The 24,956-nt window shown below is 34.9% G+C and overlaps 1 protein-coding gene across 1 annotated transcript; it reads left to right on the top strand.

Annotated features, from left to right (window-relative positions):
* The first annotated feature begins 9,486 nt into the window (after positions 1 to 9,486).
* Positions 9,487 to 23,137, top strand: LOC125856635 (rhomboid-like protein 19). Its single transcript, XM_049536224.1, has 8 exons — positions 9,487 to 9,646; positions 9,772 to 9,905; positions 17,417 to 17,477; positions 17,732 to 17,898; positions 18,179 to 18,284; positions 18,397 to 18,599; positions 18,687 to 18,827; positions 22,914 to 23,137. Exons 2-8 carry the CDS (start codon positions 9,778 to 9,780, stop codon positions 23,014 to 23,016), a joined length of 909 nt encoding a protein of 302 aa, XP_049392181.1. The 5' UTR covers positions 9,487 to 9,646; positions 9,772 to 9,777; the 3' UTR covers positions 23,017 to 23,137.
* The last annotated feature ends 1,819 nt before the right edge of the window (positions 23,138 to 24,956 follow it).

The raw sequence follows: 24,956 nt of genomic DNA, 5'->3' as shown, positions 1-24,956 counted from the left end.
AAGAGGTTGCTATTGATGATTACGAAAATACAAATCTATATAGTCCTTCAATGTCAGTTGTTGTGTCAATATATTTTGAAGTTCAAGTTATAACAAACCAAGAAGAAAAAATAGTGGAAACACAAATAATGTGATAACAGAGAAACACTAATCAATGAGGAAAATTGAGCCTCAGTTTTAAGCTCATGAATTGAAAATGTTGGAAGTGATCTTGAAGGTTTCAAGGATAAAATTCAAGACAAGGAAGACATCCCACCTGACCAGCAGATATTATTTTTGTTAGGAAGAAACTTAAGAGAGAAAAGGTGAATGACAAATCAAAATGGACCAAGAATTTAGTTCAAGAGTTAGAAGACAGTAATGTAAAGCAAGACAATAATAGGTCTAGAGGCATTACCTCCCCTGCATTTGGAGTCGTCCCGTATATGGTTTGCTAGGAGAGACAGGGGTGTCAAGTTACACTATACCCCATGCAGACATTTCATAGCTATCTAGGTGGATCCACTAAGCTAGAGTCCTATGTGGGCACATAGTTAAGGGTCAAGGAGATTGCTTCTAGAAACCCTAACTTACTAAACGTGGGGGTTTCCATCTCATGAGACAACACATACCGTGGGTAATCCGGACTTGTTAAATGTGAGGAAACCCATGTGAGGAGCCGGACTTACTAAACGTGAGATCCCCATCTCATTTACATGCCCTTTCGGTGCTAAGCATCTAATTCCCTTTTGTAATCATCTTTAGTCATCATATAAGTTCACATTAGCCTTTACTAGACTTTTATGTAGACATCTTACCATAATAGCTCATAGGTGTTCATAAGTGAGTAACAATTCTTTCACCTTAGAAACACTTAGCAAGTGAGTAAACCTTTCACTTTACATTACATTATAATCATGAGAAATACCTTTCAATCATATAACAATCATACCATAACATACATACATACTTCATAGCTAATTCAAGTGTAGAGGGTTAAGGATGAGGAAACTAGGTCATCAACACCACAACAACACATTAGGTATATCATCATTACAATCTAAGTAATTCACCTTTCATCAAGAACCTTCATCATGTGAGAATGACCTTTCACATCATCATACCATGCATAACATAGACTAGTTTATAGTACAATTGAGGAAACCTTTCAAGAGACTCACATTCATTACATTAGTCAATAGCTTCATTCATTCATGTGTGTGTACATGTGTGAGAAAGCCTTTCACATAAAACACCTTTACTCATAGCATGTTCATATTGTGTTAACAAGAATTACCTTCAATTCAACATAACAACAATAATACCAACATCTCACAACATTCATACTTGCATTGCATCTCATCATAACATGCTCAATTACCAACTAGGATGAGAGGGAAGAGGGAACCATCATCTAACTTCATCATACATGAATTAAGCAAGTACATTCAACAATACATAAAGAATCATATTGATATCATCTCCTCATAGCCTTGAAGGCCCCATTCAACACTTAACCCTAATTCCATAGTAATCATACATAATTTAGGGTAATATCATCATACAAACATGAATTACATAACATTACATTCAATTCATAGCCTTCAATTAATATCTAACACAAACTAGGGTTAGAATTGGAGGAAGAAGGGAAAACATGGGTCTCATGGGGGGATTCTTCAAAAATCACCAACACTACATGAATGCATCCATAATTGTTCATATATCATCAATCAAAATCAGTTTATAACAACAATTCAATATTTAGAAAGAAGACCCACGTTTTTGGATTGAAATCTACAATTTGGGGGATTTTGAAAACCATCTTTGGAAGGACCTCTTGGCGAAAGGGATCCCAAGAAAGGAGAGCAACCATACCTTAGTTAAACCCTATGAATTTTGTGTGAAAACTCCCATCTACAAGCCCTTGCTAAGCTCCTTCCAAGTTCTTCAATGGAGTCTTGAGTTGAGAGAGTTTTGAGAGAGAGAATTTTGGGAGGGAAAAGAATTGGGTTATGTTTTGGGGTCTTGACTTGTGGTGAATTAATGGATTAGTTTAGGGTTCTATAAGCTTATATAGTCCATTAATTAACCACCTAACCGACCTCCCTTAACCCCTAGTTAATAACTAATTAAAACATTAACCCCCTTCTTAACTAAAAACTTCATAAAACTGGCAACATATACGCCTTCCACCTACGGACCGTAGGTGGAGTCACGGACCGTCATTTGGCCTTCGTAGTTCTGACAGTGCTTCACTATTTCGGGAATAACTTTTTACTCCAAGATCAAAATAGGGCAAACTCGGTGGCGTTGGAAAGAAGACTCATAGACCTTTCATTGGATAGGTAATGGCCCACCTAATTCGTTTTGACCTATGAGATATGACCATCTAAAGTTGACCCTTACTCCTAACTTAAAACTAAAAACTCTTTTTAGGGGATTGTTTTGAGGGTCTTGGTTCTAAATAATTTTATGACTTAGCTTAAGGTCTTGCTAGCTTATAAGGTGAGTAATCAACTAGCTAAACAACCCTTTAAGCCCTTAGTCAATTAATTAACTTAATCCCTAATCACCAACTTAAGACTAGAAGGTTGGAAATTGGCAGCACCTATGGCCACCCACCTACGGACCGTAAGTGGAGTTACGGCCCGTGCTGTGCTCTCGTCATTTGGTTCAGAGAGGGGGATTAGGGAGTTCTTGGTGGGGAGACTAAGTCTCAACCCACAAGACCTACCTACGGGGCGTAGGTCAAGTGACGGCCCGTCACGGCCCTTCGTAGGTCAAGCTGTTTTTTGATAGCTTTTGGCCAAAGGTTGGGTCCTCCTCAAGGACCCCTTGGGTAGTCCTTGGGGGGTCATACCCGGTCGTTTGGACCCTAAACATGTCCATATATGAATAAGAGTCAATCATATGGGTTTTATACCTCAAACAACACACCAAACACCACGACAAGACACTAGAACCAAAGACTAGTTTCCGGACGTCATGGTCGTTTCTTGACGTTTGACCTCTAAAGTCACCAAACTAACTTCAATAGCCATTTTTCATCATTTAAACATGTTTCCAACCATAAACTAACATGTGATGCTCTAGGTCAACCTAATAGATTCAGTCAAGCTTTAGCTAGGTCTTACTTGTTTCGTACGGGGCTTTACAAAATCTAAAAAGGCCAAAGGTAGGCGAAGAACTTACTCTCGGCGAGCTCCTGAAAAAGAAAGCAAGTGAAGGAGTTAATGTTCTATTGCTAGTTTGGTATGATATAACTTCAGATGAAGTACTAAAAAGAGATGGACTAATGTCAACTCATGATCAAGAAACAACGGATTATTTTAAGAACACAGTTCTACATAGACTATAGTTGGTCCTAGTTAACCAAACAAATGACCTCATTGAACTCACAGAGCATGTATGATAGCTATTGAATTAATTCTCAAGAACCCCATTGACAATGTCAAGGTGTTGTCTTAAGCAAAAAACTATGAACCTGATTGTATATGATTTTCATCAGTCAACATTGAATTACAACATGTCGCTATTACACTTGAGAAGAATCTATATATCCTAAGTCCTTATTTGTTCCTTATGTAAATATGGTTCAGTTAAGTAAATATTGTACCTTGTAGATCATAATCTCAAATAACATTTGTGAAAAAAGAAATACAGTAAGAAATTTTTTAGTTGACTCGGGCATATCATCAAACACTTTTGCTGAATCAATGTGCACAGCGTCATAGTGATTAGAATAATTTATATCGATGTCACATAATCAAAGAACAAAGCTCGAATTGAAATGCTTACAGGTGAATAAATAAATAAAATCATAAGTCATGGATTCAATGGCATAAATGCTAAGCCAAAACTTCACTTCAAAATCTCATTCACCACCCGTAAACATCCACTACAAGAACAAAGATAAGAGTAAACGAAGTTGAGGAATTGAAAAGAAGTGTCGGTCCTACAATAGAAGCAAAAAGGGAAGAATGATAAGCAAAAATGACCATTTTGCTTCCGGCTTAGAGGAGGCGATCTCAGAGAATGCAAAATAAGATGTAAAAATATTACACATGTTTACCTTACGTAGAAAGAACAATAAACGTGTAATTAGCATATATAGGACAAAGACAACTGTCCAATCAAATGAGCCCAAATATAAGGTACTACTCACATTACTCTCGGTACAATAAGATATATATATATATATATATATATATATATTGTCTTTTTGAAAATATATTAATTAATAAATATATGTTTTAACCAATATTATAAAAAATAATTGATTTATATTTTTTAATTTAGTATATTTAATTAAATTAATCATAAAAACTAAAAGTACAAAATTTCTACTAACATCGTGAAATGTATTGTTTGACAAAAAGATTAATATTATAAATATAATGTCATAAAATTAAAACATTTGACAAATAGATAATCTATTATGTCTACCTAAAAAAATAGATTGTCATGTAAAATGTCCGGTCAATACTTCTTAAACAAATGGAATTGAAAATATAACATAAGTTAAAAATTCGAAACAAAAAGAATAACATAATACTCTTATGTCAAATTTCATCATGACATGCATAAATATGATTTTTTTAAAAAAGAAAACGTAAGTCCATAACCTTATTCAACAATGTATTCTATTTTGACCTAAAAATTATAATACACAAAATTATAGTAATGAAAATATAAATAAAAAGTGAATTTTATAAATGACATTTATAAGACTAATATTTTCAAGTTATAGCAGTAGAATAAAACTTTCAAGTTGTAACAATAAAATAATTCAGGTTGTAACAGTTTATAAAAAAAAAAGTTTTTCAATTAATTGTAGAAAATCAGTTTTGAAAAAAAAGAAGATAAAAAAGGAAAACAAATCGATTTTGAAAAAAAGAAGAAGATAAAAAACGAATAAAGATGTATTAATTATTTTTGAATTCATTGGTGATAATTGTTAATTAGCATAAATTTAGGAGATTCAAACTAATTAGTAATATTTATTTTCCTTATTTCACTCCTAATCTGTTCACATTAATTAAAAAATCAGATTTTATTCATTTTGTTCAAAGTTTCTCTCTCTTCATTTTTTTTTTCAAAATTTTAGTTATAATATTTTACTAAAATAAAAAATTATTTAAAATAACAGTAAAAATCAATTAGTGTGAAAAATAAGTAAGGTAAAAACGGATATTTTAGTAGTAAATAATTTGAAAGTATTAATGATAATTAATAAGAGACATAAAAATAGAAGAGTCATAACAAGGAATACATTTTCCTTGTTTAGCTCAAAGCAGTTATTGGCATTTGGAACAGATTTCTTTTCTTTTCTTCAAACGTTTCTCTCTCTTCTCAATATTTTCGTTGGTTAGTCGTCACACTCGTCTAATTTCTATTCGTTTTTATTCAATAATCTTCATTTTCTTGTAATGGACGATTTCTTATCAACATTAATAAATCATGGTGGTAGATAGAATCCTTCATGTTAGTGTTCTTTCAAATATTTTATTTGTATTGGTAACAAAATGTAACAAAAATTATGAACATTCAAACTGAAATTTTTTTTAAGACTTCGTTTGTGTACAATAATTTTAATTAAGGTGTTTTTTTAAATTTTATATACTGTTAGATTTTGATATGAACAATCATTTTTTTTTGTGTGTTTCTAATTCAAAATTACATAAAATTTGTTGGAATTGATATACTGGTTATACCATGTTGGTACGATTCGGGTACTATTTATTCTGGTGGCGTGATTCTGGTATGAATAAGTAATGACTTATGGCATGAAATAGGTATGATTTTGGCATCCAATAGATATGAAAAATGTGCATAAAAATTGTATGAAATTTGTATACTGATTTCTGATTTTTTGTTGTGTATAATAATTTTAATTATGACATTTTTTAAAAGTAAAATGTTGCATTTTGAACATTTAATTTGTTCATTATTTGTTTGAATCAGATATCATTTTTTTGGTATGTTTCTGGTTAAAAAATTACATAATATTTTTTTTTGGAATTTTTTTTGGCATTATATTGGAATGAATTTGGGAATAATAATGTAATGAATTTGGTATATTGTGTATTTAATAAATGACAATTAATAGGTAGAAATGGAATTATCTTGGTATTATAGTGACATGATCCTAGTATGAATAATTGATGAATTTTGGCATGAAATAGGTATGAAATGTGTGAATAAACTTGAACGTTGGAAGGGGTTTGCTGATGTAAAATTCAAGAGGTCTAAAGTTACATGCAATACATGTCGTTGAGAGGGCTACAACAGGAAGACATGTTCAAATTACCCTGCATAAAAAAAGTCGTAATTTATAATTGTGACAGACTCATGTTTTAATTTATTATGTATTTTACTAACGAATTATAATTTTAGAATATTTATTATGAGTATTGTAAAATATGTTTTTATGTATTCATTGTATTTCAAATATATAGTGAACAATTTATTAAGTAATGTTGGTATGCAATTGGTATCCATTTGGTATGCAATTGAAGTCACACAAATACTAGTTTATTGTAATTTTCAATTAGTATTCTTTTGGTATCCACTTGGTGTCCGACTTGAAAAAAATATAAAACAAGATGTAATTGAGGTGGATACAATATAAAATGGTCACAATTTTACATTGTCAGCTTCATTCTTCCCAGATTTATACAAGGTGGATACCAACTTCATACATTTTTTTATTTTTTAATGTTTGTCTTAAATTCTCAAGTTAAAATACCAAATGTATACGATACCAATTTAATGTCATTCTTATTTTTTCAATTTGGAGATCAAGTTGATACAATGTAAGCCAATATATCAACATAACTTAATCAAATGTTCATTGTTTTTCAAATATATAGTGAACAATTGATTTAGTAATGCTGAAATGCAATTGGTATCCATTTTGATATGCAATTGAAGTCACATAGATACTAGTTAGTGTAATTTCCAATTGGTATTCTTTTGGTATCCACATGATGTCCGACTTGAAAAATTTATAAAACAAGATGTAGTTGAGGTGAATACAATATAAAATGGTCATTGTGTTTACATTGTCAACTTCATTCTTCCCAGATTTATACAAATTAGATACCAATTTAATGTCATTCTTATTTTTCAATTTGGAGATCAATAAGATAGAATGCAAGCCAACATAAAATATTTCATGTAATTTTAATTGGTGTCCATTTGATTTCAAATTGATATCACATTGCAAAAATAGAAACATTAAGATGTATTTAAGATTTCAAACCAAGTTATCCAAACTAAAACTAGTTAATGATGTATCCAATTGGTATGCATTTTGTATACCACCGGTATCCCACTGAAAAATTATAAGAAACAAAACGTAAAACTAGGTAATGTGTTATTCATTTGATATCTATTTGGAAAGCTTAAGTGTAACAATGTATACAATTGTGGTGTACTATGTTTATGAGGTGTTTTCAAGACTAAAGTCTAATAAAATTTTGGCTAATGCTGATATCCAAATTGTATAAACTTGATATCCAACTTGAAAACTTTTGATAAATTAAAAATAAAATTGTATGAAGTTGGTATCCAACTGGAACAAACTACTAAAAGAAATAAATTTGAAATGTAAAACAGTATTGTATTGTTGCAAAAAACTGTAGCAAAAATAAATATATATCATTCAAAAATTAAAAAAACATGACAATGAATATACATATAGATGCATAGATCATGCCAGTTCATGCCAACGTTAAACAAATTTCATACCAGAATCATATGCATAAAGAAACAGTTTTTTTTTTTTAAAAAAATCCTACTAAATTGAATAATTGCTAAAATAATCTAACAACTTTTTTGCCTTTTTTTGAAATTGAATTTTTCGAATTTCATTGTTGCTCTTCTTTTAGAGGGTTTTGATGACTGACACCATTCGACATTTGTTGATTTTTTTTTTTTTTTTTTTAAAAAATCTCGCTTACAAAATCTGAGTATGAATTTGAAGGGGTTCTACCATTTTCCTTTTTCTCTTTTGTTTCTTTTGATTTGGAGGACTTACAATTTTCTTTGCTTCTCTTTTCTTCTTCTTTTCTGGAATTTGTTTCTTCTTTTGTGGGGTAACAACCTTTCTCACCGAACTTGCATTCTTGTTGGTCGGCGGCGATTGAGTCAATATGTTAAAAGTTGAAGCCTCGATTTCAATAGTAGAACTCATTTCGACTAATTTAGGGCTCTTTCTAGGAGTATGCTCAAGTTTCTTCTACAGTGTTTTCACAAATTTGGCCTTTCTTTTGATTGTAGAATGAAGATGTCAAATTATGGTGATAGAGAGATGATTTACGATTTCTAAGGAAGATGAATGAAGAGGTGAGAGAGAAATGTTTAATTTTTGAATGTGGGGGTGGTGGGGTGCTGTTATGGTGTGTGAGAAGAATAGAAGAAACGTGATGGTTGGGAGGTGGGGTTTGAAGTCAGACAGTAAAACAAATACAAGAATCAAGGTAAATCTCTAAAAATGGGTAACATATAATTATGATTGATTCTTTAATTATATCACACCTAATAATTAAAATATAATTATAAAATATTAATTATTTAATAAAGTGGAATTAAAATAAGAACTAATCTGTTATAACCCACAATTAAAATGTTATAAGCAATAATATTTTAAAAGTAGATTTAAAACCTGTAATAATACCCCTTAAATATATATGTGGGGTGATTTTTTCAAATAAAAATATAGATAATACGAAAAATTGCATAGAATCACATGAAGTAAAAGTTGAGGAAATGAAATATAATTTTTTTTAGAAAACATTAGAATAATAAAAATAAAAAAAGAATTTAAAAGAAACGTGGTGGTTGGGAGGTGGGGTTTGAAGTGTGACAGTAAAACAAATACAAAAATCAAGGTAAATTCCTAAAAATGGGTAACATATAATTATGATTGATTCTTTAATTATATCACACCTACTAATTAAAATATAATTATAAAATATTAATTATTTAATAAAATGGAATTAAAATAAAAACTGATCTGTTATAACCCACAATTAAAATGTTATAAGCAATAATATTTTAAAAGTAGATTTAAAACCCATAATATTATTCCTTAAATATATGTGTGGGGTAATTTTTCCAAATAAAAATATAGATAATACGAAAAATTGCATAGAATCACATGAAGTAAAAGTTGAGGAAATAAAATATAAATAATATTTTTTTTAGAAAATATTAGAATAATAAAAATAAAAAAAGAATTTAAAATAATAAAATAAAAAATAAATAAAAACGAAAAAAATAAAAACAAAACTAAAAGAAAGAAATTAAAAAATAGTCAGTTTGTAATTACATTTTTATAACTACAACAATTCATTCACAGCCTTCCATGTGAATTGAAGAGTATAATTATCACGTGCCAATTATACTCAATTATCTACGGACTAAATAATTACGTGATCAAACCAAAATATAATTACACCAAATCGAATTAGCATGCTCTAACTCAATTTTTTTTAAAAGCATTGACAACTTTGTTCCAAAGAAATCGTTGTTTCTTGTGACCCCTTAACATTAGTCTCCCATCTAACTAGTAATCTATTGTACCTCCCCGGCAAGAGAGGGGAACCCATCTCCCACTCGTCTGAAACACGCACCACCATTACAGCTCTTTGCTTCACTTGTAAGTTTGCGTTACATATGCTTATGATACCATTAATTTGTCTACTTATCCGCAGATCTGTAATTTGATTTTGTGTTTATTCGATTTGGGTTGTTGGAGTTTGACAGTTTGTGTTTTTGTAATAGGCAAGTATGAGTATCAATATGTATACGGGGTTCACCAGGCTTTGCAAGGGTCTTGCGGTTGTCCTTGTAGGCGGTCACATTGTTGTTCAGATTCTTCCTTCTGCTCTTTCTTATCTTGCTCTCATACCTGCCAAGTACTCTTTCTATCTCCTCTTTAATTACTATTTGATTTTGCTTGTCGAATCACCGGATTTTTAGAATTGGAACTACCTACTTTATGATGATAATGTAGTTTCTCTATCTGTAAATGCTTCAATTGAATCTCAACTTCATGGATCATGTGCTGATCTCTTTAATACATGTATCCTTTTCTGAAATGGTCCTCAAATAGAAGAAAAAAAAGCTTCTTTTGAAATGCTAGATAAAGACTTGCTTGGCGAGCTATGAAATTACTGAATATCTCTTTAAGAAATGGAAAATTTTGGACTGAGTATAGGGTGCTCCTTGTGGTTCTTGACGTGAATGTTCGAATTTCAAGGCAGCTTTCTTGTGCATGAGTTCCTGAGTATAGGCTGAATTCATGGACTACAGACGCAGATCTAGGATTTAAATTTTATGGGTTCAATCTTTAAGGTTCTTAGTATTGAACTCTTTGTATTTGTAAAACTATTGGTTCAAACTTACTATTATTGCCATTTTAGTGAACATAAATTTATATTTCGCGATAAAAGATTGGGTACAAATGAAGCATTTTGCCTGTCACTGATGTATGTCCCCTCAAACTTGCCTCATTTTTCCATTTAGACACTTGAGTGGTGGAACTCTAGTATCTGTTAAGGAAGATTCGACTATGTGTTAGATTTCAAGCTGAAAGCATTAAAAGAGAATCTTAAAGTTTGGAGCAAGACACTTCAAGGCAATTTAGGGCTACAAAAGCAGAGTATCCTTAACCAAATGGCAGCCCTAGAAGAGATTCGAGATCAAAGATGTTTAAATGATGATGAGAACTACTGAAGGCTACGCTAGAGGTAGAATTTGAGTATATTGCTACAAAAGTGGAAGTTACGTAGAGACAAAGATCCAGGGTATTATGGCTCAAAGAAGGGGATAGACATACAAAGTTCTTCCATAGATCTGCTAACAATCACAGAAGTTATAACAACATTGACTGTCTGTAGGTTAATGGGGAAAACTTAGTAGATCCAGATGACATCAAGAGAGAAATGGTCAACTCATAGCAGGAACTATACTCTGAACTGAGGAATGCAGACCTCAATTTAATTTTAGAGAAGAATTTCTTAGTAGTAAAGAAGAAAACCAAATGCTACAGTGCCAATTTGGGGAACAAGAAGTGAAAGATAGTGTGATGGCATGTGCTGATGACAAATCTCCTGGACCAGCTGGCTACACAATGGTCTTTGTCATTCAGTGTTGGAGATAGTGAAGAAAGAGGTATGGGCTGCTATACAAAATTGTGATGATCAGTGCTTTTTTGAGAAGAGCTTCAATGCTACCTTTATAGCATTGATTCCTAAGAAGGTGGGAGCAAAAGAGCTTAAGGATTTCAGCCCTCTCAGATTGACAAGGTGCATCTATAAAGTCATCTCAAAACTATTGACTGAGAGGCTTAAGAGAGACATATCTAAGCTGGTTAATCTTCAATAGATGGCTTTTATCGAGGGTAAACAGACTATGGATGCTATTCTTGTAGCAAATGAATGTGTGGACACAAGGGTCATAGATGGGATTACTGAGGTTCTACGCAACCTAGACATTGAGAAGGCATACATGATCACCTCAACTGGGCCTACTTATGGAAGACTCTGGAAAAAAGGGGATTTGGCGGGAGATGGATAGAATGGATCAAAATCTGCACCAGCACAGTTAAATTATCAGTTAATGATTCTCCAATTGGTTTCTTCTTCTCTGGAAGAGGATTAAGACAAGGCGACTTTTTGTCTCCTTTCTTATTCATTATAGCCATGGAGGGTTTGAGTGACCTGCTTAAAACAACTCAGTTTACCAACTGGATCAGAGTTTGAAATGAGCAGTCTGGCCAACATATGGGGGTAGATTTTTATTTTTGATGACAAGGGAAACCGCAGCCGCTACCCTCGCACCCAGGGTAAAACCCCCGCTTCTATGCAATAGCTTGCAAACTGGGGGGTAGAATTGGGGAGTTATCAACAGTCTATTTGAGTATGCCATTAGGGGCAGAAAACAAATTTAAATCTGCATGGAACTCAGTGTCGGAAAAGTGTGAAAAGAAACTAGTTAGTTTGGAAGGACAATACTTATCTCTATGGGGAAGACTGACCTTGGTCGACAGTGTTCTAGATGCCTTGCCAACATATATGATGTCTCTTTTTCCTATGCCACTTAATGTAGCCAATAAGCTTGATGAAGTTGGAAGAAACTTTTTGTGGCAGGGAATAGTCCGACAAAGAAGATCCACCTGGTTAAGTGGGACATTGTTACAAAATGCATGAAGGAAGGTGGAATAAGTGTAAAAAATTTGAGGATTCAAAAACAAAGTCTTATGCTTAAATGGCTTTGGAGGTTCTCAACTCCAGAACAATCATTGTGGTAGGAGACTATCATATCAAAGTATGGTATGGAAGATAAGTGGATCACCAATGAAGTGAATGCACATATGGAGTCAGTTTATGGAGATCAATGAGAAACAGCTGGCCTATATTGTATAATAGATCCAGCATCCAGGTAGGAGATGGGGAAAAACATCCTTCTGGGATGATGTATCGCTAGGCCAATCTTCTTTGATGCAACAGTTTCCAGATTTATACTATTTGAACCAATGGAAGGATGCAACAGTGGCGCGAAAGCTGGCCCGGCCACCACAGTCATTGAAAAAAGAAGAAGAATGCAACAGTGAAGGAGGTAAGGGATAATACAGGATGGAATATCAGCTTCAGAAGGTTATTAAATGATTGGGAGGTTGACAGGCTACTGGAGTTTCTTAAAACACTTGAATCATTTTAGGATTCAATGCCAATGAGGGCTGCAGATTCTGGTTAGCAGGTAGCAGAGGCAGATTCACATGTTAATTCAGCTTACAAGACACTTAACAAGTCTAGCTCTTGGCCTAGGAAGCACATCTGGAGAACTAAGATACCATACAAGGTGAATTGTTTTGTTTGGTTCGTAGTCAAGCAAGCTTGCTTGACAAAGGACAAGTTACTGAGAAGGGGAATGCAACTTAGATCTATCTTTCTTTTTTGTTGTGAGACTGCGGAAACAAACAACCACCTATTTCTGCATTGCAGAGTAACTACTCAACTTTGGGACATTTTTCTTACTATGATTGGTTTGAAATGGTCTATGCCTCAGTTTACTTTAGACATCTTTACAGTTGGAACAAAAGGGGAAGTAGCATAGACCAAAAAAGAAGATGGAGGCTGATCCCAGGTTGTATTTAGTGGACATCTGGAGGGAAAAGAATGTATGATGCTTTGAAGGAAAGAGCAACCCTATCCAGAAGATAAAATTAAATTGTATTTTACTTTTTCACTTTTGGTATAAACAAGAGTACATAGAAAATACTGAAACTTCAATGCAGTTGTTAGAGTCTCTTTAGATCTTCTTGCTCTCTTTACATGTAATTATGGCTTAACAACACTTTTTGGTTAATACAATATGTTACCTTATCAAAAAAAAAAAAAGATTGTGCAAACATTTGTTCTTAATCCTAGAAATGTGACTTTGGTGGCTTTTGAAACACACTCTATTCCTTTCCAACTAGAGTCCAAAAGATGCATAGAGAAATAGTGAACCAAATCTTTTTTGAAACTGGTAACTTTAAAATAGTGAACCAAATCTGTTTCATATCATTTTGAAATTCGTGTCCTTGCCAGCACTCTAACAAACCCCTATGTTGTTAGGCATTGTCCAAGGAATACCACAATGTTTAGGAATAAGTCCCAACACTGCCTGAAGCACTTGCAATGGAGAAATAGGTGTTTTATTGATTCTTGAACCAGCACTTGCAATGGAGAAATAGGTGTTTTATTGATTCTTGAACCTCACAAATAACATCTATTAGCAAGAAATAGGGGGCATATCTTGGTTTATCAAAGGCAAAAAGCGCAAAAAAGGGTAAGAGATTTGTTGGTTCTTGAAGCACAATGTACAAATGAAGTGTGGAAGGTAGCAGGTACCCCATGGAACTAATCGAGGTTTGTGCAAGTTGGCTTGGACACCATAGTTATAAAGAAATGCAGGCATTAATGAAGATAGAGACGTGCCCCTATCCAAGGAACCCTGTAGGGCCGGTTGAAGGCAGCGGCTGCAATAGTGATACGGTGGTGGCTATAGTAGGTATCATGGTGGTGGTGGAGGATGCATGGGTGGAGGAAGTGGGTGTTTAAGTGTTGTGATACTGGACATTTTGGTAGGACTGATATTCAGGGAGGCGGAGGTGGTGGCTCTATGACAGTGAAGATGGGAGCTACTCCAGTGATGGTGGCGTAGGTGGTTGTTTCCATAGTGTGGAAGAAAGTCATTTTGCGCGAGAATGTCCCAATAGTAATCGTTGAAGTTTTGGTAGAAACAAAGAGGGTAAATGTGTATTTTCACATTTGCACTTTGTTTTCTATGCACTCTCCTTTTTTCTCGGTCGTTTTGATTTTGAATTGTTTAAGGGATGAACCATTTGATGTTCTCAACTTATCATTGCATATGGTCACGTTTTCCTTTCCAAGTATGATTAGGATATGGTTCTCTGCTTTGTTATTTCCTTTTAGGAGTAGTAGCGGTTATAGGTTAGTATTTCAGCTTGAAGCTTTTCAAAATGTGCACTTTTGACATGTGTACATACATGTTCGGAAGATTTACCAATCATCAAAAATGAAATGGCAGTGAAGGTTCAACATGTGCACCTCATAGTACTGTAGTCTTGAAGTACATTTGATCTTATTGGAGCAAGTTTGGTGAAAATTCAGGATTTCTTCTGGGAAATGGTAGGATTAAGGTTTTGGGATGCTTGGTTAGGACACTCACCTTTAAATATCAGTTTCCGGGCTGGGATCTTTTCTTCAGAAGGAACATCAATGATTGGGAGTTAGAAATGATGTGTATTTTGTGACAAATGCTTGGCAATACTATTTCAGTCATCAAAAGCCTAACTCAATGGAAGGGTCATTCTGGTGGATGTTTTTCAGTAAAATCATGCTTCTTGTTGTTGATTTCTCACAACACAAGCTTCTGCTATAGAAGAAAATTTGTACAGCAAGGCGCCCTTAAGGTGTCTTCTTATTGTTGATTTGTGCCTAAGGAGGCTTGCGACTGACCTTCAGAAAAGAGGATTCCCACTTTGTTGCATATGTTCTCTTTGCGACATGCAATAGGAGATGTTTATCACATTTTTCTTCACTGCAAGGTTAAAGTCAAATTGTGGAGCATGATTTTTTTCTTCATCTTGGATGTAAGCTAGACCACCAAATTCCATATTGGATTTTCTCAACTGCTGTAATAGTAAAACGTCTCAATAAGAAGGCTTCTAGATCTGGAACACTATTCCTCATGTTATTTGGGAAACAATTTGGGCAGAAAGAAATAGTAGAATTTTCAATGGCACAATAGAAATATTCTTAACCATAAACATAAATCTATTTTTCTTTGTGAACCTTTGGTGAACTCTGGTCTTTGTACATCAGACGTTATTGGGGACATGCAAAATCTGTAATTATGTTATATGCTCTTAGTATTGTTGTATTATTAATAAAGATCATTGTTACTTTTCAAAAGAATGTTAGCACAAGAAAGTTGGAGGATAAAAATAACTCAGATATACTTTTTATTGCAAGTAACATAGTCACGAGAATTGTCATCAACAATTGTCATGAAGGAAGAATAAAGCTGACCCGGCTTGTAGTGTGGATATCCAAATGAACTTCAAATATACACACAGCCTACTTGAGAAAGAAGCACAAGCTTATTTCTGAAACTGACACGTACTGCAAGAACCTTTTGACTATTAATGGCTTTTCCTTGGGATATGGATCTGAAAATTTTTCCCCTGAAATCTTGAAACACTTTCCCTTTTTTGTTTTTAACTTTTCTTTTTTCCTTTTTAATCGGCCTCCTTTTTAAATATTTTATCAAACTTGTAAATTGCCTTCATTCAATAAGGTGGGGAAGGAGGGCAGACTCTTTATTACAAGTAAAAGTAGCTATTATCATATCGTGGGATAGCAAATATAACATTTCATTTTGAGGATTCATATAACCAAAGCAACTTGTTGGGGATTGCGGCATTGTTATTAATTGTTATTGTTGTAGTATATAGATTTTTCCTTTTTGGCCTCTTAAACTTCTTAATTCATGGGATTTACATAAGTTTTATGCCAATTGCATGTTACTAATCACAAAAGAAAGAAAATGAAAAAAATGATTCCTTATGTTTGGGGACAGTTTAAGTGTCTTTTGAATATACTCCTTATAAGTTTTGGTTTATAAGTTTGTCAAAAGTAATCACTTTTAGGGTCCGTCAAATATTTAGCAAACTTTGATGGCTTTATTTTAATGGATGTGATTTTTTTTTTTTTACCCCAATGGCTTTGGTCTGTGATGGTAAGAACAAAATGCATGATGTGTAGATGAAGTGCACGGCATGTGTTCAAATCATGTCAAATAAAAACCTGGTACTTGAGTAGGGAAGGGTAGAGAGGCAGATCCATTATCCACCAAGTTTCGAACCTTGCACTACTGGCTCTCGTGGATTTTCGATTTTTTGAAAAATATCTAATCAGAAACACTAGGAAAATTCCATCATATCTCATAAATCGCAGCAGCAAAAATTGCACTAGATATCGGAAATGGATGAAATACGAGAAACACTACCTCAAAAATTGTATCACACACCAAAAATAGACCAAAAACAGCAGAATCTGCACCTCCGAACGTATGTTCCCGCTAAATATTTTTTTTCACTGTTCCAGTTTAATCCAACTAGAGTTTGTTAAAAATTTACCAAGAAAAAAATGCTTACTTTTGGCAAACTTAAAGGACAAACTGCTCATTTTAGACCTAGCCCCTAACAGGAGACCATTTTTGTCATGTTGTCCTTTTACTTTTCTTATGTTAAATTTTTTTTAAACAAAAATAAATAAATAAATAGAAAAAAAAAATAAAAATATATATATATATATATATATATATATATAGAGAGAGAGAGAGAGAGAGAGAGAGAACAATCAGACACAGTGTTTGGGTTGTATGCATGTCAAGTCAGAGCTTGAAGTACTGCTTTATCTAGTATTTTTTTTTTTTTTTGAGAATTGTAACTTGCTTTATCTAGTATTTTTTGAGAGGAGATTATTTTAAAAGGACAGTATTTTGGACGGGAGATCTGGTGGTGCAGAGTAACTTTTACATATAGTCCGAAACAATTATCCCCTTTCTCATATATGCTTAGACAGAATATTGTGTGAACCTTGTTCTAATAGCGAGACTATACTCAGCAGTCCAGCCTTGATCACCTAATTATTGGGAAGGGATATTTGACGAGTTCACTGAAGGATGGTCATTTGTGTTCTGTAATCCTGTATTAGTGGAACTGTAGATTGCTCAAAACTTGTGAATCACCCTATACTACTTGGACATGATGTATACTGTTAGAATCTGTGAAAACAGTTGTATCTCTTCTCTTCAACTGTTTGTAAAGTGTGATCTTTTGTGTTTATTGCAGGACTATTCCATTTGCATGGAATCTTATAACAGCTGGTTACACTGAACAAACAGTGTATGGGGTATGCTTCTTTGGCATTAAGCATTAACTAATTTTCTTGGTTCTAGCTTACATTTCACAGCTGCCTTAAAGAGAAGAAGCCTGAGGCTCACACTTTCAATACTTTATATATATATATATATATTGAAGTGTCCAAGTGTGTGACTATCTCATCTAAAAGTTTAAGCTATTATAGGGAGTATACTTTTATTTTCTAATTATATATTCTACATTATTCTTTGTATCATTCTCCTTGACATCACCTACTATGTCCAGGCAATCATCAGCACTATCGGACTTCTTTTCCTGGGGAAGCTGCTTGAGCCCATCTGGGGTTCTAGGGAATTCTTAAAGTTCATCTTTATTGTCAACTTTTTGACATCTGTCTTTGTTTTCATCACAGCCATATCATTGTACTACGTAACAAGACTGGAAATTTATCTGTAAGTTGCATGGACTTTATACTATTAGTGAATTACTTTGCTTGCCTGGTTACTTCCTCCTCTCGTTATTATTTTATTACTTTAGGATTAAGGAGTTAGTGACTCAGGGGTAGTTTTCCAAGGAATCAGACTTGCTTATTTTGTTTTTCGTTTTCTTATACTTATGGATTCCCTGCTTTGTCTCTGCACAAGCACAATGTGGCGCTTTACTGTATTCTATCTTTAATGGAAGTATTGCATAACTCCTGATTTTATGGCTCTGCTGATCCTTATTTGTTAGCTATATGCCCATTTCCGGCTTCCAAGGAGTTCTTTCTGGTTTCTTAGTTGGCGTCAAGCAAATCATGCCCGACCAGGAGTTGTCTATTTTGAAACTGAAAGCAAAGGTACAAGCACTGGAATTACAACTTAATTTTGAAAGGCATCCCCAGACACTAATCTCTCAAATTAAATTGTGCTCTAACATCACTTGTGATTGCTGTTTTGAACTCTTTGCAGTGGTTGCCTTCCCTTGCATTGTTGTTCTCAATTGCTATAAGCTTTTTTACAGCAGATTCGGTCTCATACCTTCCAACAATAGTATTTGGGACATATTTAGGCTGGATTTACCTAAGATACTGGCAGAAGAAACCAGAGACAAAACTAAAGGGTGACCCAAGTGATGAATTTTCCTTCTCTTCTTTCTTCCCTGAATTTTTGAGGTATTTTCCAATATTCCCTCTTGCTATGAACTACTTGTCTTAATTAATCTGTGTTCCCACAATGACATCTTGTTGGATGTAATGCAGACCAGTAATTGATCCAATTGCAACAATATTTGAACGGATGCTTTGTGGTAGAAGATCTGAGACTTCCAATGAGGAAAGGGGCTATACTCTAGGTGGTTCCACATTGCCTGGTTCTGATCCCATTGAAGCATCCAGGAGGAGGTATATAAATTTTTGTACTAAATCTTGCAGTGGTTACAAAATTTCCCAAAGCTGAAGTTTATCATGGTTAATATGTGCTCATATTCTAGAATATTCAGCCTTTTTCATTGGCTATATGTGTTTGAACATGTATACTCCCCTCCACCCCCCACCCCCCACCCCCAATATCAGAGAAGATAGACAATGTAGAAAACTTCCCTTGAAGATAAGTAATCAGTTCAATACACAATGCATTCATGCCCTGGTCATTTATGAGAATGATCTGGGTAATACGTTAATGAAGAATTCAATGATGTCTTGACATATATTGTGGTAGTGACGTGTTTCCTATAGGCGATAAAGCTTTAGTTAACAAAATCTTCATTTTTATTTTCTATTTCTATGTTTTTTGTTGTATGGGTTTTTCGGAAACAACCTCTCTACCTCCTCGAGGTAGGGTGTCACGACCCGATTTCTCGAGTCATGATGGCACCTACTATACCCTACCAGTAGGTAAGCCAACCCGTAACCCAAAACATCAAGCAATGAGCGAAAGGGCAGAAACTAGCGAAAACAATAATCTAAACAAGAATAACAAGGCGGAAGCAACCCAAAATAAATATATACAGAAATCCCTCCCAGAACTTGGAAGTCACTAGTACAGAGCTATCTAATAAAAAGTACAAGTCCCAAAAGTGGACCACAACAGAGCGTGTCTCAAAGGCAACAAGACTAGCTAAAACAAAAGAAGGAGACAGAACAAACCCTAAAACACCAAGTGCTCACCCTCGTCTCCGAATCACAGCTGCAAAAGAAGGCTGGAACTAATCACCGCTGGTAACTGGTACTAGGACCTGCATCACGAAATAGATGCAGAGCGTAGCATGAGTACCAACACAACAGGTACTCAGTAGGCAGCATAGGCCAACTAAGCAAAAAGAGGTAAAAACAATAAGAAAGGATAGAATCTAAACACAGAGAGATCAAAGCGGATAAGAAAAGAAAGCACACGAGCGTACCAGAAACAAACTAAGTACACTAAACTAAACCTAACTGGACCTCCATATGCCCAGAAGGTAGACTCGTGCGCAAGCTCAAATAAAACCTGAACGGACCCCCATAAGCTCGACATGTACACAGAATAGCTAAGTCTACCGAGAAAGAAGAAAACCGGGCTCCTAGCCCAAAGTAACTAAGATAATCCATCAGACTCCACTCAACCAGCAGTACACTCCCAGCCCAGCTAGAAAGAGTGACCCTAGGGGGCACCCTACCAAACAGTCCACTCCCAGTCCAGCTAGAAAGAGGGACCCGAGGGTGAGGTAGATATCGCGAGTCGTCCTACCATGCAGTCAACTCCCAGCCCAGCTAGAAAGAGCGACCCGGGGACACCCAGCCAACAGCACACTCCTAGCCCAGCTAGAAAGAGAGGCCCGGGGGCGATCGCCAATATCACCAAGTCTACCCAGCCAGCGATACGTTCCCAGCCTAGCTAGAAAGAATGACCTCGGGGGTGATGGTATCTCCAATAGGATCCAATCCAACAACAACCACCGTGGAACGCCGTCCACTCTAAGAAATCACAGAAAAGGCTCCAAGCCTATACTACCTCAGTCCCACGCCTCTAGTGATGCACCAAACCTTCGAGAATGCGTCGGAACCGCAGAATGAGAGGGAGAAGATACAGAAGTGCAGCAAGTAGCGATAACGCCTAATCTAAGGCTCAAACTATCAGACTCAAGTTTGCTATTCTAGTCTACAAGGAGCTAAGTCATCCGAACGACGTCGGCAGCAAGTCAAGGCTATCCAGCCCACACGGTCATAAGTCTAAGGCAATGCTAGCCTAACCTAGACTAAGGAAATCATGCTTACGGTTAAGGATGAACAAGGCATGCAATACATAGCATACAAGCATTCAATAGCATTTAGCACATAAGCATGCAACTCTATTAAACCGGTTAACATGATACTATATTCGAAATGTGGCCAATCGATCCTAACATAAGGTATCTAATCAAAGTAAGGTAGTAAACTGGTACCCACCCCCAATTCACTCCAATCGACATGTTTTTACACAATTAAGCTCAATCTAAAAGAAAGAAAGTCGTCGCCTATCTTAAGGCCGATCGCACGCTCTCCAAATCACTTTACCGTAGCTTTTCCTTTCCAAACAGTCTCGAAACGCTGCCCTGCTATCAAAAATAGCGTCACAACGTTACTACGGTCGTTTAGACACCAAAATCACAACAAACGGAGACGGGTCAATTTTGGAGTCAAAACGGGAATCGTGGGACCCGCACCGAACTGTCCGAATTTGACTCCGTCAAGAGACCCTAAACAGCACCCCAAACTTGTGTTCCAAAATGGAACACAATTCGAGGCTCAAAACACAGCAAAAACCAACAAGCAAGAAACCACACTTTAATCAACTAAAAGAAACCCTACAGCAGCAGTCCAAACTCGAAATAAACAAAAATCGAAAGGTGCCCAGCACTCTTTGAACACTCTACGACGAAGTCTCGACAATTCTCAACATGTGGGACTTCGAATCACTCAAAACCGAGCTAAAATGAGTGAGATATGACCAAAACAATAATACCAAAAACAAAGGCTCGAAAAAGGTACTGCAGTCAGGTTTTATCGCGAAATTACCTCGAACTACGCGCACTCAACAACTTTCGAACACTCTACAGCGAAGCCACCGAAAATACGAAGCTCCCGCACTTCGAATTGCCTAAATCGGACAAAAGATGAGAGAGTTAAGAGGGTTTAAGTTTTTGGGAAATGTTGCTGAAAATCTGCATTATATAGCAGATTTTCTGCAATTTTTCCAACAACTAAAACATCCGACGGGGTGCTCCGATTTCGTTCGGAACCCTGTGCACGCAAACGAGATATGCAATCATACTAAATTTGATATTCCGGACTCAATGGCGCAGTCGAAATTTCCATCAAAGGTCATCTCGATAAAAAGTGGGTCCCACTTTCAAAGGTCATTTTAAGTCAAAAACCACAAAAGGGCTCGGAAAGATATCAAAAACCTGGGGACACAAAAGAAGGGTCAATCTAGACCAAACTCGACATTCCGGAGCTAACCGCACTGACGGAATTCTCATCCGAGCGCGTTTACTCAAAATGTTGACCATAGTCAAACTTAGGCTTAAACTTAAAGTTAAAACGCCTAATCGCACCGACTCACACTGAAACCCTCGGGAGTCAAGTCGGCCATGCTACTAGCCTAAAAAGACCCTTACGGAGCTGATGGAATCGTCAGAATTGGATTCCGATGTCATCTTCTTGAACTTTTGATCGAAAATGATCGTTCAAGGTTCATAAGCTCCAAAACACAAAAACTTGCACCAAGACCAAACGAACGACCAGGTGACCGAACTGTCAGTCTCAGCAAGTCATAAATGACTTGGGGTCGCTACATGAACGCTCTAAACGACACATAGAAGGCAAGACACAGAAATGACCTGGAGGGTCATTACATAGGGGTAATGTCTGTGTACACTCTACCCTCCCCAGACTCCTCTTAGTGTGATTTCACTGGGTATGTTGTTGTATGCAAGAGTTTCTAATGTTCTTTTTGATGATTGTCCATATCTAAATATTAACATCTACTTCATTTTTGACTTGTTCACTATCCTGTATGCAGTTAACCCTAGATGAGAAAACTATACTCTTGTCATTTATTTATGATTGTTGGGCTTGGATATAACCATGCTGCGGATCCATTATTGGGTGCCCAAGCTTTAGCCTATATATTATTTCTTTTCTTTGTATTTGGGCTTAGCCCACCCACTGTTTTAATTAAGTGGGTTAGTGTAGTGGGTCGGATCCTTTTGACTTGGTTGGTGTTAACACACATAACATGTATGACATGGTCAAATGAGAGTTTATTCTTTCAGTGCTCCAATCTGAAGTCACCAACCAATGAATGAGTTGTTTTGGATAGTGTATATCACATTCCATTTAAGTAGAGCTCGTATAAAAGGAATTTGTGAGAAATTAGGATTCTTTATTCCAGTCCGGATAGTTTCATATTTGTTATGATTCTTTTCGTCTTGCATGGTGATATTGTATATTTTGAGTTATAAATTGCAGGGAAAGAGGTGCGAGAGCACTTGAAGAAAGATTGGCAGCTGAGCTTTTGGGTGCTGGAAAGAAGGGTGAAGAATCAGAAAGAGATGTGAATGATAATGTGTAGAAGTTGGTCTATAATATGTAACGCGTTTTCTTGTCCGATAGAAACTAGAAGATTGTGCACATTTTTGGCAGTGTACTCTTTTGGATTCTCTTGTTTAATGTACATTTTTCTCTTTTCCAATATGTTGCCATTTTTGTTCAAATCTCCAGATCTGAACTAAGAACACAAGACAGAAAATGAAATTCTCTGCTGTATGGAAGAATGAAGAATGTATCTTTACCATACGCTATATAAAGGAAAAAACTTACTAAAATTGATCCCTTTTACATTACATTACATTAAACTATTATAAATTCACAAGGCTTGAACTCTTCCGATCCATTTTTCTATTATAGATGAAGCAGGCTCATACGCAGAGTTGAGTTCGAAGGACCCATTTGGCTCCAAAAATACTTGGAAAAAATTTGGGGAAAAATTTGAGAAGTAGTTTTTAGTCATATATTTGCCAAGTATCTCAAGTTTTCAAATGCTAGAAAAAAATTAGTATTTGGGCCAAGTTCTAATATTTGGGAATTTAAAAATTACCCAAAACTTTTATATTTTATAAAAAATACTCATTATTTATTAGTTCCAACTTCCAACTAATATTTTTTACTATCTCCTCTGGAAAAGTTTGAGTTCTAATTTAAGTGATAAAATTGAGAAAAAAGAACAATTTGTGTTTAATGAGTTATAATTATAACTGCATCAGTGACAACGTATCCAAGATTTTGAGATGATGAGTGCATTATTACGAAAAGGTGAATCTAAGAGATACATTTGATTGGTTTAACATTTAGGTTCTTATCACTAAAAATAATTAAAATTTTAAAATTATAGGTCCAAAGTTATATTTACCTATCCAAACCACTTAGAGAGGCATACATTACCCAATTTTAAGAAGGAAAATAAAACAAGATAAGTAAAATATTCAAATTTCGAACCGCACTTAGAGAGGTGCATCCAATCATAATCGCACAATATAATACTTCAAGTGTGGGTTCACATATCTATATTTAAATATTTTTAAAAAATATAACACTAATATATATAATTTCAGGAGGGGAGCATGGGTTCACGTGAACCCGGTGACCCCCTCTTGGATACGCCTCTGAGTGACAAGTTTGAATATGAGATTAATATATTGTCTTGCCTATATTATTATTTTGTTATTGTTGATTGTTATCAATTATATTCATTATAAAATGATAATATAAATTTATGAGTATTTTAAATAATTTTTAGAACTTATGGGTATAAATCATATTTTTTGAAATAGTCTAATATTTTTGAGAAAATTTGGGGCCAAGCACATGGTGAAACTTCACCCAAATATGATTTACCAAGAATATTTGAGAACTTGGGGCCAAACGCTAGCTTATTATCTTGCATCATTATTATTTGATTAACAAGATTTCACAAGCCTTCCGTCAAAGTTGAGTCACTGCAAGAGTAGCTCATCTCACGTTTTAGGAACTAAACTAATGAGGAATAGCATGTCGACGGACCTAGGGATTCTCCTACGGTTCCCTCTCGAGCAAGAGTTGGGGATGCTTGATGCTCTTCTTCTTTTGATATTATTAAATTATTTCAATTCGAATGCCTTTTATCAAATAAAAGGATATGGATTATCTAAACTATGCTCATTAAGCCTTACGAAATGAAAGAAACATTATCAGTCTAGCATATACATACTTATTATATTAGTGTGACAGTGTCAACTGATGTTCTGAAGTGATTCTACTATAACTTTATACTTTCTCCTTTTAATTTGTTTGTTTGACTCTGCACAAAATTTAAGAGAATAGAAGATTTTTAAATTTTGTCATCTTAAACTAATAAAGATGTTTGTAGTATATCAAAATGTCTTGAAATTTTCTGGTCTTAAATACTTATATAAGATGTTGTGGTTAAAAGGTTACTCCCTCTAGTACATATTTAGTGAATTGTTGAGATTTTTT

This window comes from Solanum stenotomum, chromosome 2 (assembly GCF_019186545.1).
Source record: "Solanum stenotomum isolate F172 chromosome 2, ASM1918654v1, whole genome shotgun sequence".
In the NCBI taxonomy this organism is placed as follows: Eukaryota; Viridiplantae; Streptophyta; class Magnoliopsida; order Solanales; family Solanaceae; genus Solanum; species Solanum stenotomum.
The sequence above is the reverse complement of the archived record's forward strand: the minus strand, read 5'-3'. Positions and strand labels throughout refer to the sequence as shown.